Below are 18,730 nucleotides of genomic sequence, written 5' to 3'. Positions count from 1 at the left end.
AGCATTCTTTCCACTAAATTCTCTACAACTTGTTAACAAAAATATTTTGTGTTGTGTCAAAAAAAAATTACTTTGGTTTTAAGATGTGGTTCCCCTGGTTAACCAAAAAAGGAAATGTCTAGAAACTCGTAGTCTAAAATATTGCGTCTATTTTGGAAATATAGCGACATTAACCTTTCCATAAATGGGCAGTATGACTCATCAAATTCTACTTGGTGTGGCCAACTCTAAAATAGTAATACTATTATGAAAAATTGGCTCTTTTAGTTAAGTCGCTTATGTATGAAAAAGAAACTCTTGGTTGTGAAAAGGTCTTATAGGATAGGTCATTCACACCCCCTTTTTTTTGTTTCTTTATCATTATTGTATAAATTTAATTTATATCAGTTTCTTTTAATCTAAAATCATTAATATAAATTTTGGGAGAAACAAGAAAAAAACTGAGCACAAAAGAATAAATGATATATTTCATATATATACCTCTAAAGAACTTTGGAAAAATATATTACATACTTAACTTTAAACTAAAATGTCTATATTCTTTGTTAATAGTTATACTATCATTTACCGATTTAATTAAAAAAATTTCATAATACAACTGTTATAACTTCTTTTTCTCATAACTGTAAAACTGTGTGTTTATTTGTTTTTTATAAGTAAAATCATAATTTTCACTACATATTAACAAATGATCAAAATTACAAAATATTTAGACTTGCAATTTTTTTGACATGCGATTTTGAAAGTTCCTGCAATTTTGGATGATGGATTTAGACGTGCCGCGTGCGATCAACGATTTAGGACCTACAATTTTCAATTAGGATTTGGACCTGCGATTTTGGAAGTTCGTGAGTAGAAAGTGAAAAGCCAATTTCATGATAAATTTGATTTTCGCATGTGACGTGAGATTTCAGAAATTTGTGTCACATTACATGAGGCCAAGTAATTGGTTTATTTCACATTTGGGCCTGTAAAGGCTTTAAAAAAATCTTGAGGGGGGCTTTAATAGTTTATTTATTCCATTTAATAAATACTACACAAAAAATATGACCAACACTAATGAATATTTCTTGAGGGTGCCTCCTTGTTGAAATGTCCATCCAGTATAAGTCGCATTACAAGTCGCATAGTTTTGCAAGACCAAAAGTATAAGCCTCATTACAAGTTACTAACAAACACTTTTGATGAAGCACGACTATTAAAAACAAAAAAAAACTGGTTGATCTAAAACACTTGGTTCGATCCATATATATACTATTATACTTACCAAAACCCCAACAATCTCATTACCAACAGGACTGCTTAATTTTAAAACATCTGATTTCACACTCACCATTATCATTTTTAACATCATGTACTCTTATGCATCAAACCTTTGGTCCACATAAAAACCTGTCATGTTAACCTCTTTGTGTAATTACTATATTGTGTCAACTGTAGAATCCACAATGGATATTAAACCTTGATCCAAACTCTTGGTATACTTGTAACCATTCAAACTCTTTTGAATGGTGAATTCTCAAACAAAAGTGTCAAATTTTAGAGATGACTGGAATCAAAAGCTATTTCGCTCGAAACTATTGAGCTCAAACTATTGTATCACAACTATCACACAAAAGTTTCGAATTTAAAACAGAACCATATAGCTTGCTTTCAATCCTTGGCATCATTAACACCTTCTGTAGAAATCTGAAATCTTGCTTCGGCTTCAGCTAAACACGGGGAGCTAATTACTTTACAAATCCGTTCTTCTCCTCTTCCTTTCCTCAAAGCTAACCTGTTGTCAGCATACGAGCAGGACCCATGTTAAGTACATTGATGGCTAAAAGTAACCACCATTTGTAGCACATAAGCATACCTGGTTGTAGAAGCATGAGCCATGATGTTACCACCAATCGGTTTGATTTGAGGCCCAGCAAACATGGCAGAACCGTCTACTTGAGCCACCACTTGATTAGTGATCACCACAGCGACACCAAACTAAACAACAAAAGACAACATTCAGGGGCTGTTTGGATACACATTTTGTAAAACACTATCTAATATTACCTCATCGGCTAACTTCTGAAGGCTCCTCAAGAACTTTGCAAGGTGCATTTGGCGCGCTGAGAGTTCACCTCTACCAGAGTAATCAGTTCTATAAAGGGCGGTTGCACTGTCCACTATCATTAGTGCAAACCTTCAAACGAGATCAGACTTTAGCCGCTATGCTTACAATATTCTTTACTTATATTATCATTAATATAACACTCAGAAACGATTCAAAGTTTCAAACCTGGTTTCAACCATCATGGAAGCCGCTTCAAGCAACAATCTTGACTGATGATCTGTGTTGTAAGCTCTTGCATATGCTACATTCTCCAATACATCATCACCATTCAACCCAAATCTGCAACATGATGACATAATGTATAAACAAATATGTACAGAAAAATGGTTCGAAAACATGCTGATCTTGATTACCTGTTTGCTATCTGTATGAGTCTTTGTGGCCTGAATGTACCTTCAGCGTCAATGTACATAGCTTTCCCTTCACCGCCACCTTGATCTAGTGGAAGCTGAAGATTAAAATAAAAAAATAAAAAAAAGTTAGCGTATTTGCAATCTTTTGTGAAAGTTAAATACACAATAATCAAAATACTTATTCTTACTTGGCAAGTTACACATAGAGTGTGACAAAGCTGAGTCTTCCCGGAACGGAACTCGCCATATATTTCAGTTATAGATCCGGTTTCAATTCCTCCTAATCAAAACACAAACGATGCAATGCTAATAATTTAACTGTAAGGTGTTTTATTAAGACCATTATAACACTAAAAGATACGTACCGTCTAATATCTTGTCGAGTTCTGTAGACCCTGAAGATATCTGAATTATTTCTTGTCTTTGTGCATGAAGTTGGCCTGCACTGGTGAAACCCAAAGGGACCAACTTTGAAGCTGTACAAATGAAAAACGAAACGAGTATTAACTTCAAAGATTTCACTATAAGTACACCACATAAAAAGAAAAAAATTAACATCTTGACATACCTGCTTCAACAATTTTATCGACTTTAGCTTCACTGATTCCTTTAATTTGCAGAAGCTCTTTACGAGGAGAATACGCTACAGATTCAACTGTACATAAGCCAGCATCTTTCAGTTTCTTTATGTCAAGCGCAGCGATTCCAGAAGCCTTTAGAATTTAATTAAAATTAAAGTTACTTTATGAAATATCAATGTTGGTAATGAAGCAAATTATTAAGTAAATTTATAATAATTTAATAAACATGAGACTCAAATACTTTAGCCCAAATGTAAGATAATCAATTAGTCACAAATTAACAAAATGATTTAGCCAAAAACATTATTTTGGTTTCGACCAATATTTTTTAAGTTCAAATGACAAGAACCAAACCCAAAAAGTTCTCAAAATTCAAAAACCAAAGTTTCTGTTTTTGGTTCAGTTTTAGTCCAAAACCGACCCGGACCAAACCGTACACTAAATACCATCAATGTTGGTAACAAGGCAAACTATTAAAAACCCTAAATGTAGTTGTGGGTTTTGATCTTTATCGAAAACCCAGAAATCTAACTTAACCAATTTATCAAATCTTGAAAACCCCATCAAGAAACACATGATATAACTGAAACCCTAACATTAAAATTCGATACAAAAAAAACCATGAACCCATATAGAAATTAAGACCCTTTCTTGTACAAAATCAAACAGTTATCAAGTTGAATTCGAATACCCATTCCTCAATTTCGGTAAACAAACCCTTAATTTGCCAATTTTGAATTGGGCGAAACAACGAAAACAAGAATATGAAATAATATTATTCGAATTGAAAGAAAACCCATATCATGAAACCCTAGATTGAAGAGATAACCTGAAGTTGTTCGACTGGAAATGGGCCATGTTGCATATCGTCTGACTGTTCATCTTGTTGTGGTTCTTGAACCTGGTTTCTTTGCCTCTGCTCCATGGTTAATTTCAGAAGAAACTGTGTTGGGGTTTGAGTGGAAGCAAATGATGAATTTGAAGAGAGTACCAGGCGCCAATTTAAGGCGTACACAAGAAGAATTCCAGATTTCAATTTCACTTTTTTATTTATTTATTTCTAAGATTCGTAATAGTCATTTATTTAGACACGATAAGACATGTTTAACAAAAAATATGTGTTACGGCAGTTACGCAAATTTATATATATATTATAATAACTAAAATCAAGAGGCTATAGTATATCAGTTCTATTTTTTGATACATAAAACGTATAACTGTCATGCTCAAACCACCAAAGTCACTAGTCATAATAACCATTTTTTACCAGCCTTTCCAAATTCAGCCATTATTTCGAAAAAATACCCAAAATAGCCATATTTCTCTGTCGGATCCCAAGTAAACAAGAATTGATCCGGCTGATTATTTAAATATACCAGAAGTCATCACGTGTCATTATGTATGGTCGTCTGACGAACAAAGAAGTTTTTTTCGTTGTCTGACTTCAATTTTTTCGTCGTCCGACGTAAAACTTCATCTTCCAAAGTAATACTTTATCTTCTGCATCATAAACCCTAAACATGTATAACCAACCTCAGTCTCCAAATTAGCAGAGAGATTATACCCGAGTTCCTGATCTAAGGGGATCTTGGCTTTATCACACTAGTACCCCTTCACCAATCCAACCTGATAACAAGAACCGTTCACAACATTATTAAAGGTTCCCCAAAGAGTTGATGAGATCTGGACAACTTTTCACCATTTGAGCAAAGCGCTCCATTCCCATCTCAAAAAACCAACTCTTATCGATCCATCAAATTAGCCATAGAAGCTCGCAAAGCATCCACCTCCTCATTGCCATACGAAGCATCTACAGAAAAGGTCGATTAGAGTATATGTAAGGGAAAACACATAGGATAAGCGAAAACAAATGTTAAGGGTTTAAACCTACCCAACAAAGCTCTCCGTACTGAATAGACAAATAGCGAACAACCACGTTCAATACCCCCAATAACATGGTTGTCTGAAGCAGCAAAAAGCCATTTCAGATGCTTTTGAGTCACTAAATCATGGGCCTCATCCCTAGCATGAACCAAATCCGCATACAAGTCTGATCGACGTTTCACTTCATTTTTCAAGCTAGTATTCTCTTTCTTCGATTTTCTAGCATCACCCTCATACAAGTCTGATCGACGTTTCACTTCATTCTTCAAGCTAGTATTCTCTTTCTTCAACTTTCTAGAATCACCCGCATATATAGATACCACTGTATACCACGGTTTTCTAGAATCACCCGCAGATATAGTCCAGCGTCGAAGTAGCATAGAGGAACTCTATACCGCTGTCAGATATAGATATGTTTCATTTGTTGCATGAAACGAATATTGTAATTTAACAACATGAATGTATATAACATTTTTAGCGGAAATTGGCTTTTACCCTACCGTAACGCGTAACATGTCAAGTGTTTTTATACTTGCGGTTGTATATCTTCATTTATGTTTTTAATGGCGGTTAACATTTTTAATCGCTTTTTTCTTTATCGTTGCGCGGGTTCTAAACCCTATTTATATTTAATTGTTAACATTTTCATAATTCAGAATAATCACATTGTCTTCTCATATCTTTTATCACAACCATTTAAGATTGTTTATCGTTTCTCCTTTTATTTTAAAATAAAATGTATTTTTAGTTATTTTTCTTTTCAACAAAACCTTAGTCTTTGTAAGTTTAGTTTTAAATTTGTGAAACATTTTGTTATAAATATTTTTTTATATACACAATATTTAATATAACAATATCGGTATGAATGTTTTATTTTAAATAAATCAAACACAATATTAGATTTTCAACTTAAAATTATAGTGCATAATATATTAAAAACTTAATAAAAAAAGTCATAAATAAAAATTAATTATATGAAATAATTGAATTCACGTATTAAATATAATAAGTTTTTATTTTGAGTATATTTTCTATCTGTGTGGAGCACGGGCTCAAACTAGTTTTCAACAATATTTAACCCATAGAAGAGTTATTGATTATTATCCCCACCAAAATCACAAACAAAGACGTTGAGGAATCCAATTGATGATCTAAATTAAGAATCAAGATGAAATATTTGAACAAATCTAATTTTCTATACAATCTTCAAGATATTTATTTATGATAGTACCACATGTGATATCATAACAACACACAAATTTTATAATTTTTTTGTCTTAACTTGATCTTCGTGTTCAATACTATAATTTTCTTTTTCATGTTTCATACTAACACCATAATTTTCTTTCGTGTCCATACCAACACCATTAATTTTTCTACCGGGATTTTCTTCATGTTCAATGTGTACGTCAGTACCACGAGCATAATTTCACTAGCTTCATCTTCATTTTCGTGTTAAATCCAATACCATATTTTCACTATTAACTGTCACACCCCGACTTACGGCCTAGGCGTGTGACCAACAGTTGGTACCCGGTTTTGTAAATGTATCAGAGTTTAGCGGAAGTATTTTAAAAGTATTAGTATTTTGAAATATTAATTTACTTATAAAGCTTTATTTATAAAAAAATATTAATATTTCTTTTGAAACATTTTATTAATAAATCTTTATTTTGTAATAATATTTAATTTATTTGAAAAGCTTTTCAGGTAATAAATATCCGAGCGTTTTATTTATAAACCTCGTTTGATTTTACAAATCATATTATTTATAATCTTTTAAATAATTAAAACAATGAGCCATCTATACCTTGCGAACATCCACTTTATGAATGACTCCAATTCTTGATACTTTAATCACCTGAAATGTTAGAAATTACGTCAGCGATGTGCTGGTGAATACGCTGACGCTAAAATATTTTCTTTTACTTTATTACCCCTCGAGGCTACGCCTGCCTCGGCCCATCGTGGCTTAGAAATAACAAAGCTAAAACAACACATTTATAAATTCAAGTCTCTACTCTAGGTCACCTCAGCAAACACCGCAGCGTTCGACTTAGTTAAGTACCCGTAAATATACACAATGATCGTACTTCCCGCGGGAAAGCGTCCTACAATCAGGGTGGTGCGATGTGCCCATCGCGTAGTACCACCTATGTAAGGATCCAGACATATGTATACCACAGCCTGAGGGCTAGGTTTATACTTTCATTTATAATGGTTTTATGAACACGTAGTTCCTTGTAAACAATTTTCACAAAACATGTTTAACTCGTTTGAAAACAAGTTTATAAAAATTTGGGGGTGTATTCACCTTTTCGCTTTGGGATCGGCTTCAACACCGTCCGAGGGTCTTTCCCTTGCTATCTCGCACATATAGTACGAATATAGCCTTCTCTTTTGGATCAGCTTCAATACACTGTCCGAGGGTCTTTCCCTCTTCTTTGTTATCTCACACCTATAGTACGAGTATAACTTTTTGTTAGTCGGATATACAATCCGGCTTAAGACCTCTAGTCTCTTTTGTAAAATCTTTACCTCGATGTTAAATTTATTTATGAACCTTTAGTTCAAAACATCTTTTCTTTATTTTAAACCTTTAGTTTAAAATATTATTTCTTTATTTTCTTTTTCAAGTTAAAATTCTTTCTTTTAACTTATTTACTTTTCGTTTCTTTCACAAGATAAACCTCAAGTTTAACTTGTCTTTTTCTACGTTTCTTCTTTATTAAGAAACGTATCTTTTTATTTTCTTATTATTTAAGAATAATAACTTAAATAATATTATCAACTATAACTCTTTTCTATTTCCATCTTTTCCTTTTCTTTTATAGTATGTTTGAACTTATAGTTCAACTCATATATCTTTTATTCTCATATTCAGACCTTTAGTCCGTCATGTTTTCGTTGCTAAAATCTGTGTTTTCCAACAACGTATATCATTTAGTTTGATTTTAATAATTATAAACAATAAACAATATATAATATTCTTATCTTTATTTATTAATAAAGATTCTTTTATTATTTCTTTATTCTTTCTCTTCATATTTATTATTTGAAATCTATAATAATATTTATATCTTTCTCTTTATATAATTTCTTTCCTTTATTTTCTTTTGTATATTTTCGAGGTATAGACTATACTCTTGACCAGTGTCTAAGCCTTTATTATTTTATTCATATTTTATTCGGGCATTATGCATAGCTTGTTCGGCTTATTATTTTCTAAACTCATGGGCAGCACTTCGACGCTTGCACGTATATCGAGAATCTTGATCAACACCTCGTCGGATGCATTTTGGAGCGGGTCGTCTCGGGTCGGCACGTACTTTGAGGCGGAACGTCGGGTCGTCTCGGGTCGGCACGTACTTCGAGGCGGGACGTCGATATGTCGGGGTTTCGTTGGTTTATTGCTACGGATTACGAGGTAAGATGTCGTGGTTTTATGGTCACGGAAAACGAGGTGGTCGGTACACGTTTATCGAGGTATTTTTAGAGAGATCTTAGAGAGAGAAAGTGTGTGAAATGGTGTGTGACAAATGATGTTGGTCACCCCCTATTTATAGGCTGATCTGGGACCCATCGCGATACGCGATGATCCCTTGAACATGCCATCGCGTATCGCGATGCATGCATGGCGAGTTATCGTTAGGATCGCCACGTGGCGGACACGATACCACGTGGTGACACGTGGCAACACATAATGCCACCAGGTGACACGTGTCACCTTATCATGGCTTTATGCCACGTGTACCATGTCATGCCATTATGCCACGTGGTGACACGTGGCAGGAACATGGTGCCACCATGTGACACGTGGCGGGACACGTGTCACGTTGTCAGACCTCGTCATCGCGTATCGCGATGACGTTGGGTTTTTAGTTCGTCGCGTATCGCCGTCTTCCCATTTCTTGGGTTTTGAAAACATACCCATCGCGATATGCGATGGGCTTGTCTTCTATGACGTCGCGTATCGCGACCAGACAGAAAACCAGAATTTTATATTTTAAGCCCTTGTACTATTTGTAACATCCCGAAATTTCAAGATAATATTAATTATATTATTTAATAATAGAGGGGAAGTTTACTCGGGTTAGCAGGAAATAAATAAAAGAATAGGAGTTGGTATGGATCGGGCTAGTGTTGGGTAATGGATGCGGGTTGTGGACTTGGGTTAAATGAGAAGGGGATTTAAGGGATATAAATATCCCTAAACCCAAAATATCTTCATTCTCACCCTACACCCTAAAACTCCTAACACACACATTCTAACCGATCAAGATTCGAAGCCGAGACCCGAGATTTTGTTGATAGATCTGAGTTGGTAAGGTAAGAACAAATCCAACAAAGCTTATATTACTGTAAATGGTTAGGATTGGATGGGTTAACCGGACCCGAAACCCAAACTGCCCAAATCGGACCCCTAAAACGTCGATTTTAGGCCGATTTGATGGTTGGGATTTGTAGGCGCCGATCATACGATTCCGTGGGTACCAAAATCGAGTTATTTGGCTAAGAAACGAAGGAGTTATGGGCAAACAGATCTGCAGCGCGATAACTTCGCCTGCAAGATTAAGTTCGCCTGATGAACTTCGCCTTCAAGCGTAACTTCGCCTTCAAGCGTAACTTCGCCTACGGCCAAGTTCGCCTAAGGATAACTTCGCCTGAAGCCAAGTTCGCCTAAGGTTTAACTTCGCCTGAAGCCAAGTTCGCCTAAGGTTTAACTTCGCCTGAAGCCAAGTTCGCCTAAGGTTTAACTTCGCCTGAAGCCAAGTTCGCCTAAGGTTTAACTTCGCCTGAAGCTAAGTTCGCCTGAGGCTTAACTTCGCCTGAAGCCAAGTTCGCCCGAGGGTTAACTTCGCCTAAAGCCAAGTTTGATTAGAAAATAAGTTATCAAGCGATAAGTTAAGTAAGCTAATACTAGGCCACCAGATTAGATCAGACGAGTATTGATACGTGTAACTTGTACAGTCAGCCGAGCTCAGTTAAAGAAGGGATTTACAGATATCAGAGGAAGAAGCAGAATTCAGGTGAGTTTCTAGCCCCATTCCTTGTTATGTTTTCGGGGCTGTGTGCATACTCGATGTGTTGTTAATACATTTATCCTAAGTGATAAGTGTATGTCATATGTGATATGTGTGATAGATATGAATGATTGTTTGTCGGTACGCGAACGATCTTCGGATATTGCGCGTACTGTCAGGTTAAAAATAAAGGTACGAATATTATATATCGAAGATGTATGAATATTTCAAATGAATACTTGTCGGGGCGTGAACGATCTTCGGATATTGCACGTAACGACAAGGGGTATGGTTGTTAAATGAATGAGGTAAAGAATGCCTAGAGTGTTCTTATGTTATAATGTAAGTATGTGTATACAGGTACACGAATGACATGTGAGTTCTACGTTCGACATAGTAAGTTAGGATGGCAAATCCCTCTAGTTTCTGTCGGACATAGACTCGGCTGGTGATGGCGTAGTTAAGGACTGCGAGCCTTATACGTGAAGTAGATGATATATGTAAACGTAGATAAGGACTGCGAACCTTATACGTAATGTAGATAGGCGTCAGCATAGGAAAGGACTGCGAACCTTATACGTGCTGTATTTGTAGCATAGGGGAGGACTGCGAACCTCGTACGTGCTATGAATTAGGTTGCAGCATAGGAAAGGACTGTGAACCTTATACGTGCTGTATTTGTAGCATAGGGGAGGACTGCGAACCTCGTACGTGCTATGAATTAGGTTGCAGCATAGGAAAGGACTGTGAACCTTATACGTGCTGTATTTGTAGCATAGGGGAGGACTGCGAACCTCGTACGTGCTATGAATTAGGTTGCAACATAGGGAAGGACTGTGAACCTTGTACGTGTTGTGGATGTACTATGGTATAGGGAAGGACCGCGATCCTTGTACGTACCATAAATGGTGAACATAGGTAAGGACTGCGAACCTTGTACGTGTTCACGACCTTGAGTACAGGTATAGACGGTGAACTATGAACGTACTCTCGGTAGACTGAGGTTAGTGATTGTAGATATGTATGTATGTATGTATGTATGATAGCATGTATGAATGTAGAACAGAAGGGTAACTAGTGAAGTATGGATATGTATCTACGGATATGTATGTATGTGTATGTATTGTATGGCGTTCGATTAACTAGAACTCACTCAGCGTAGCTGACTTTTAGTATGCACGCAGGTGAGCTGATTATAGAGTGAGCATGAGGATGACACACGGCATGGATTGAACGGCTGGCATCTGAAGAAAGAAGTAAAGATGTTTTAATTATAAAGTTTTGTGTTATGGTATCAAAGAAAAGATTTAATGTTTTGTAACAAATGATTGATGTTTTATATTCCGCGAAAAGTTTTAATAAACTCTGATTTGAAGAACTGTGTTTATGAGTAAATCCGACGCTAAAGTAGGGTCACCGGGTTCGGGGCCTTACAAGTTGGTATCAGAGCATAAGTTCGAGAGATTTAAGCATCCTACATGCTTAGACTCGAACAGAAAATGGGATTTAAGTAAGAAAGGAAAGAAGATGCCAGTTCAAGAATGCCATGTGTCGCTCAAGCAAGATTAGTAAAGGTAAAGTGTATGATTAAAGGATATATGTTAATGAGAAAGAAAATATATGTGAACGATAGGGATAGGAATAATTAATTGTTTGAATTGACTAACTGCTTAAGTAGAACCAGCACAAATAGACTCATAAAGGGAAGTGTATAGGACACGGAAAGCAACGTGATCAGCTAGTCACAGCTGGCCACTGTTATTACCTGTTAGCCTTGCTATCCTTGTACTAAATAGTTCCTTGAGTGATGATGTTTGTGTTGTCCCTTTAAGAATACTGATGGCTGGAGCTGGAGAAGTTGTGGGAACTGGGGGTCGCGCTGAACGTCGTGGCAGGCCTCGTCTTGTCCGGCAACCCTCGGTAGAAGAAGCTTCCCACACCGAAGATGAAGGAAGCGCAGCTGGAGGAGACCAGAACAACAACGAGGAAGTTCAACTTAGCCCTGCAGTTCAAGCAGCCATTGTTCAGGCTGTAGTTGCTGCTGTGAAGAACCTGAATCCCGAAGGATCTGCTGGAAGCCGTGAACGAACTGCTGAAGGGGCGGGTGGTGATGGTAGGAAGGATGGGGAAGGTGAAAGAGGGGCCTCGAGTGGGGATAAGTCTGTGAAAGTCGATGATAGGAGAGGAGGACAAGGTGGGTGCAGCTATAAGTCCTTCAAAGGATGCGACCCGCCAAAGCTGACCGGGTTGGGAGACGCAATCGCTACTCTCCAATGGATAACCGCTATGGACAAGGTTATCCGCATTAGCGAGTGCCGTCCCGATCAAGCTGTCGGTTATGCCACCCAATCATTTGAAGATGAGGCTATGTATTGGTGGGAGAGTGTGGAGCAGAGGAAGACCCGTGAAGAGATCAAGGCAATGGGATGGAATGACCTAAAGGACATGGTGATGAAGAAGTTCTGTGCTGACGCCGAGGTTGAAAGGGCGGAGATGAAGTTCCTAAACTTGAAAGCTGGGACTTTGACACATCGTGAGTATACTACTGAATTCAACCGCATGTCTAGGTTGGTACCTGACATGGTGAACACTGAGGCTAAGAGAATCAAGTGTTACGTGAGGGGATTACCACAGAGAGTCCGCATGTTAGTCAGGACAAGCAAACCTGCCACCTTTGAGTCTGCGGTCGAGTTGGCGGAGATGGTCTATGATGATCTGGCGGCGGATGATGTGGGAGTGGAAGATGAGGAAAAAGGGAAAGGAACTAAAAGAGCTGGGGATATCGTGGAGCATGCAGGAAGAAGGACACAGAAGATGGCAGGGAATGGAGCATGTAAGGTGTGTGGAAAGATGCACTTGGGGGAATGCAAGGCTGGTCCAAACCAGTGCTACCGATGTGGGAGAAAGGGGCACCTCTCCCGTGAATGCACCGAGGACCAGAAGTGTTACAGGTGTGGTAAGTCAGGTCACATAGCTAGGGAGTGTGGAGAAGCCGTAGCAGTGAGGGAAGGAAGAGGAAACGCGTGAAAGGATGGTCTATTAACTGCTAAGGAGGTAGCAGGAAAGTAAGTGGCATGTCACAGTTGTTTTATGTTTAGTAGTTAAAGAGTGTTTTATGTTACATTTGAACCTATGTTTGTTTAGCAAGCTTGAATGATTTCCTTTTATGTTATGAGGTACTTGTGACTTCTTGTGCTTTGGTATGAACGATCTATGAATTTAACTTGAATGCATGTTGGTTATAATAAATAGTTGTGTGATGGTAAAGCGTCGCCTTAGGAGTTAGCGTTATTATATAAACAAGGTTCCTCGGGAAGGCGATACGAGACTTGGTACATCGAGGGCTTCATGGACAAGCTACCGTAATAGCTAAAACACATGATCACCGCTCGATGACTACAAGTCAGGAGTAAGAGGGATAACTCAGAAAGCGAAGGCGATTCAATAAAGCGTGTAAATATAAGAAGTTTTCCTTTTATAGGGAATAAGTTAGGTTTCGGGGACGAAACCTCTTTAAGGAGGGAAGACTTGTAACATCCCGAAATTTCAAGATAATATTAATTATATTATTTAATAATAGAGGGGAAGTTTACTCGGGTTAGCAGGAAATAAATAAAAGAATAGGAGTTGGTATGGATCGGCTAGTGTTGGGTAATGGATGCGGGTTGTGGACTTGGGTTAAATGAGAAGGGGATTTAAGGGATATAAATATCCCCTAAACCCAAAATATCTTCATTCTCACCCTACACCCTAAAACTCCTAACACACACATTCTAACCGATCAAGATTCGAAGCCGAGACCCGAGATTTTGTTGATAGATCTGAGTTGGTAAGGTAAGAACAAATCCAACAAAGCTTATATTACTGTAAATGGTTAGGATTGGATGGGTTAACCGGACCCGAAACCCAAACTGCCCAAATCGGACCCCTAAAACGTCGATTTTAGGCCGATTTGATGGTTGGGATTTGTAGGCGCCGATCATACGATTCCGTGGGTACCAAAATCGAGTTATTTGGCTAAGAAACGAAGGAGTTATGGGCAAACAGATCTGCAGCGCGATAACTTCGCCTGCAAGATTAAGTTCGCCTGATGAACTTCGCCTTCAAGCGTAACTTCGCCTTCAAGCGTAACTTCGCCTACGGCCAAGTTCGCCTAAGGATAACTTCGCCTGAAGCCAAGTTCGCCTAAGGTTTAACTTCGCCTGAAGCCAAGTTCGCCTAAGGTTTAACTTCGCCTGAAGCCAAGTTCGCCTAAGGTTTAACTTCGCCTGAAGCCAAGTTCGCCTAAGGTTTAACTTCGCCTGAAGCCAAGTTCGCCTGAGGTTTAACTTCGCCTGAAGCTAAGTTCGCCTGAGGCTTAACTTCGCCTGAAGCCAAGTTCGCCCGAGGGTTAACTTCGCCTAAAGCCAAGTTTGATTAGAAAATAAGTTATCAAGCGATAAGTTAAGTAAGCTAATACTAGGCCACCAGATTAGATCAGACGAGTATTGATACGTGTAACTTGTACAGTCAGCCGAGCTCAGTTAAAGAAGGGATTTACAGATATCAGAGGAAGAAGCAGAATTCAGGTGAGTTTCTAGCCCCATTCCTTGTTATGTTTTCGGGGCTGTGTGCATACTCGATGTGTTGTTAATACATTTATCCTAAGTGATAAGTGTATGTCATATGTGAAATGTGTGATAGATATGAATGATTGTTTGTCGGTACGCGAACGATCTTCGGATATTGCGCGTATTGTCAGGTTAAAAATAAAGGTACGAATATTATATATCGAAGATGTATGAATATTTCAAATGAATACTTGTCGGGGCGTGAACGATCTTCGGATATTGCACGTAACGACAAGGGGTATGGTTGTTAAATGAATGAGGTAAAGAATGCCTAGAGTGTTCTTATGTTATAATGTAAGTATGTGTATACAGGTACACGAATGGCATGTGAGTTCTACGTTCGACATAGTAAGTTAGGATAGCAAATCCCTCTAGTTTCTGTCGGACATAGACTCGGCTGGTGATGGCGTAGTTAAGGACTGCGAGCCTTATACGTGAAGTAGATGATATATGTAAACGTAGATAAGGACTGCGAACCTTATACGTAATGTAGATAGGCGTCAGCATAGGAAAGGACTGCGAACCTTATACGTGCTGTATTTGTAGCATAGGGGAGGACTGCGAACCTCGTACGTGCTATGAATTAGGTTGCAGCATAGGAAAGGACTGTGAACCTTATACGTGCTGTATTTGTAGCATAGGGGAGGACTGCGAACCTCGTACGTGCTATGAATTAGGTTGCAGCATAGGAAAGGACTGTGAACCTTATACGTGCTGTATTTGTAGCATAGGGGAGGACTGCGAACCTCGTACGTGCTATGAATTAGGTTGCAACATAGGGAAGGACTGTGAACCTTGTACGTGTTGTGGATGTACTATGGTATAGGGAAGGACCGCGATCCTTGTACGTACCATAAATGGTGAACATAGGTAAGGACTGCGAACCTTGTACGTGTTCACGACCTTGAGTACAGGTATAGACGGTGAACTATGAACGTACTCTCGGTAGACTGAGGTTAGTGATTGTAGATATGTATGTATGTATGTATGTATGTATGATAGCATGTATGAATGTAGAACAGAAGGGTAACTAGTGAAGTATGGATATGTATCTACGGATATGTATGTATGTGTATGTATTGTATGGCGTTCGATTAACTAGAACTCACTCAGCGTAGCTGACTTTTAGTATGCACGCAGGTGAGCTGATTATAGAGTGAGCATGAGGATGACACACGGCATGGATTGAACGGCTGGCATCTGAAGAAAGAAGTAAAGATGTTTTAATTATAAAGTTTTGTGTTATGGTATCAAAGAAAAGATTTAATGTTTTGTAACAAATGATTGATGTTTTATATTCCGCGAAAAGTTTTAATAAACTCTGATTTGAAGAACTGTGTTTATGAGTAAATCCGACGCTAAAGTAGGGTCACCGGGTTCGGGGCCTTACACTATTGGAACTTGGTATTTTTAACCCGATATTTATGTGATGTTACATCCTCCCCATCTTTGAATGAATCTCGTCCGCGAGATTCGCTTCTTTTAGAATAAGTGGGGGTACTTTTTCTTTATTTCGGATACACGTTTTCAAGTATAGTCAGGGTCTCTTCGTGAGTCCCTTTTTTATTTTGACTATATTCAATGTTCGTCTCTTTAGTTTTGTTGTTTACAAAATCTTTGATTTGTATTGGTTATAAATTCTTAGATTTTCATTTATTACAACATTATTTAAAGGCATCGACAAGATTTATCGGCTAGATATTTTCACAGATTTGATATGTGGATTATATTGTATATCCCTTTCGTTTATTCGGGTAGTCGTAGAAGGTATGCAACAATCCCGATTCGCTCGAGTTATTTCGTTTATTTGGGTAGGTGTAGGGATACGATGTTGTTCACATAATGCCAATCTATCTATCGAGTACGTATCATATAGTTTGGGAAAAGGATGGGTAAACTTTGTTAGTCTATCAACAATAACCCATCTTGCATCCTATTGGTAGGAAATCTTGGGAAGCTTCGTAACACAGTTCATAGTTGTCTTTACTCCTTTCTACATGGGGAGTTTGGGTTGTTTAAAGTAATCCAAAGGTTTCTTGTGCTCGATTTTGACTTTTAAATGAATTTGATCTTTCATTATATACGAAGTGATATCTTGTTCATGTTCTTCTATTAATAATTCGATCTACGGCTTGTGGTATGTTTTATAACTTTTTGAGTGCATCTTGTACTTATGAGCTTTGTTCATTATCGTTTCGTATAGCTTTTCAATTATCGGTATCAAATTTTAGTTTTCGAGTATAAGGATTTCGTCATCTCTCTTAACTTATAATTTGATTGTATCAAAACATTTCTCTAGAGAGATTTGATTTTTATTGATTACTTACTCTTGCGTTTTTCTTAGTTTTGCTTTGTCTATGTTTACTTAGAGTTTTGAACTTTTAAAACTCCAATATTCTAATTCTCCAGATCTTCTTATTTTTCCGTTTTTGGTAATAAAATCTTCAGACTTATCTTTAGCAACTATTTGGATATACTATCTTAAGTAGATGTTCTAATGTTATACCATCTTGTTTTACATTTATTCTTTTATGCAATCTTCTTTTAAATACATTTCCGCGATTTGAATAGATAACTTCCTTCTATAGTTAACTTGTTTGACTTTTTACTAATAATTCCGAGTGTTGTAGTATATCTCTTTTGTCAATTCTATGCCTTTGGATGGTATATTAAGTTTATAATTCAGAATGTCGTAAGCAATTGTAAATCGCTAAACACAGTGGCCAATTGTGTTTAATTATTTACCTTACTTTCAGTATTCTAAATATTTACTAATGTTAACTAGATATTAGTCTATTTGAATTTCTTTTGCAGAAATCTTCATAATATCCTATCCTTCATGATTTTGATAGTTTCTTTCCATCCATCATCCTTTCGATTCTTTCTTAGTTTCTATCTTCTTTAAGGATTAATATTGTCATGTTTCATTTAATCAATTCTTTTCTTTATATTCACTTTTCTATTTATGATAGACGTTCAAAAATTTCTAAACTTGAATAAATAATAGTATTCTTGTGTACAGACACGATCTTCATGCTAATATTTTCTTCATATAATAGGGACTTAAATATCCATTCATTTATAAAATCTCTCGTTTTATAACAAATTGGTAATCGAGTTACATGAGTTTAATTAAACTAATAGCTACTACAAGAGTTAATATTCTTTTAACCTATTCTTGTTTTTGTTTGATTGTCTTTGACATTTCTTCATATATTCGTCATAAGTGTTTCAACGTTCATCTCTTCATTTTTGCTCTTACTTGTTTTATTTTCTGAATATTCATTCTTGAAATGCCCCGTTTTCTTTTACAAAAAGTGCACATAACTATTTTAGTATTTTTACATTTTCCATGATGCCTTTTTTCACAGTTTTTACATATGGGTCTGGTGAACTTAGGCGATCCTTTTTCATCCTTACTTTTCTTCACTTCCTTTGTTTTATTAATCTCTTTTTATTTTTATTACACATTTGGCTACCATCCTAGCTTCAGAGGTTTGTTTGTAGTTTTACTATTCTTCTTGTCTCTTTGGGTAGCCTAGATATGTATTTCATCATTTTGTTAAACTCCAAATTATCTAATTGTGGAGTTACTTGACAATATTCCAAAAAATTTAGCGTTGTATTCCTTGAGATTGTTATTAATGACTTTCTGGTCCCATGGCAGGATTTGATCTTGTTTTATTTTGTTGATTGGGCAAAATTTTTGTAGAATCAGATCTTTAAACTCCTCCCAATATAATTGTGCATTGCTTCCTTTCCTTTAAGTTGAATTAACATACTCCACCATTCTAAAGCTTTATCTATGAACATTTGTGAAGAAAACCAAATGGCTTGTTCGCTTGTGAAAGTAATATTGCTCAAGATTGACTCTTGTTCTTTAAGCCAACTCAAGGTGGTTATGACATTTTCATTTCCACAGAATTTCTTAGGCTCATAGGCTTTGTAATTCTTAAAAACATTTTCCGGTTGAAGTTTAAGTTTCTTCTTATTCCTTAATTCGTCTACATGACTAAATTGGTTACAACTTTCTTTTGAAGAATCAGGCTCGCTTTGAGTCCTTTTTCTTGATTCTAAGTTTCTAGGGTCATTGAGCATCTTCATTATTGGAGCTACAACTTCATTAATCATCTCCCGAACCTCATCTCTAAATTGGTTATTCATTTCT

The 18,730-nt window shown here is 36.9% G+C and overlaps 1 protein-coding gene across 2 annotated transcripts; it reads right to left on the bottom strand.

The window, feature by feature from the left end:
* Positions 1-1,513: 1,513 nt before the first annotated feature.
* Positions 1,514-4,045, bottom strand: LOC143630172 (DNA repair protein RAD51 homolog). 2 transcript variants are annotated; one of them, XM_077099255.1, is made up of 9 exons: positions 3,874-4,043; positions 3,032-3,176; positions 2,829-2,939; positions 2,652-2,743; positions 2,464-2,558; positions 2,276-2,389; positions 2,050-2,179; positions 1,859-1,980; positions 1,515-1,777 (listed from the first exon to the last, which is right to left on the bottom strand). In XM_077099255.1, the coding sequence occupies exons 1-9, from the start codon at positions 3,967-3,969 to the stop codon at positions 1,654-1,656; spliced, it is 1,029 nt and encodes a 342-aa protein (XP_076955370.1). In that variant the 5' UTR covers positions 3,970-4,043; the 3' UTR covers positions 1,515-1,653. The 2 variants fall into 2 exon arrangements, with proteins under 2 accessions (XP_076955369.1, XP_076955370.1); XM_077099254.1 differs by having other exon boundaries at positions 1,514-1,777; positions 2,464-2,743; positions 3,874-4,045.
* Positions 4,046-18,730: the final 14,685 nt, after the last annotated feature.

Source organism: Bidens hawaiensis, unplaced genomic scaffold (genome assembly GCF_021521415.1).
Source record: "Bidens hawaiensis isolate Kalapana, Puna unplaced genomic scaffold, B.hawaiensis_p1.1 tig00005588_1, whole genome shotgun sequence".
NCBI lineage: Eukaryota > Viridiplantae > Streptophyta > Magnoliopsida > Asterales > Asteraceae > Bidens > Bidens hawaiensis.
The sequence above is the reverse complement of the archived record's forward strand: the minus strand, read 5'-3'. Positions and strand labels throughout refer to the sequence as shown.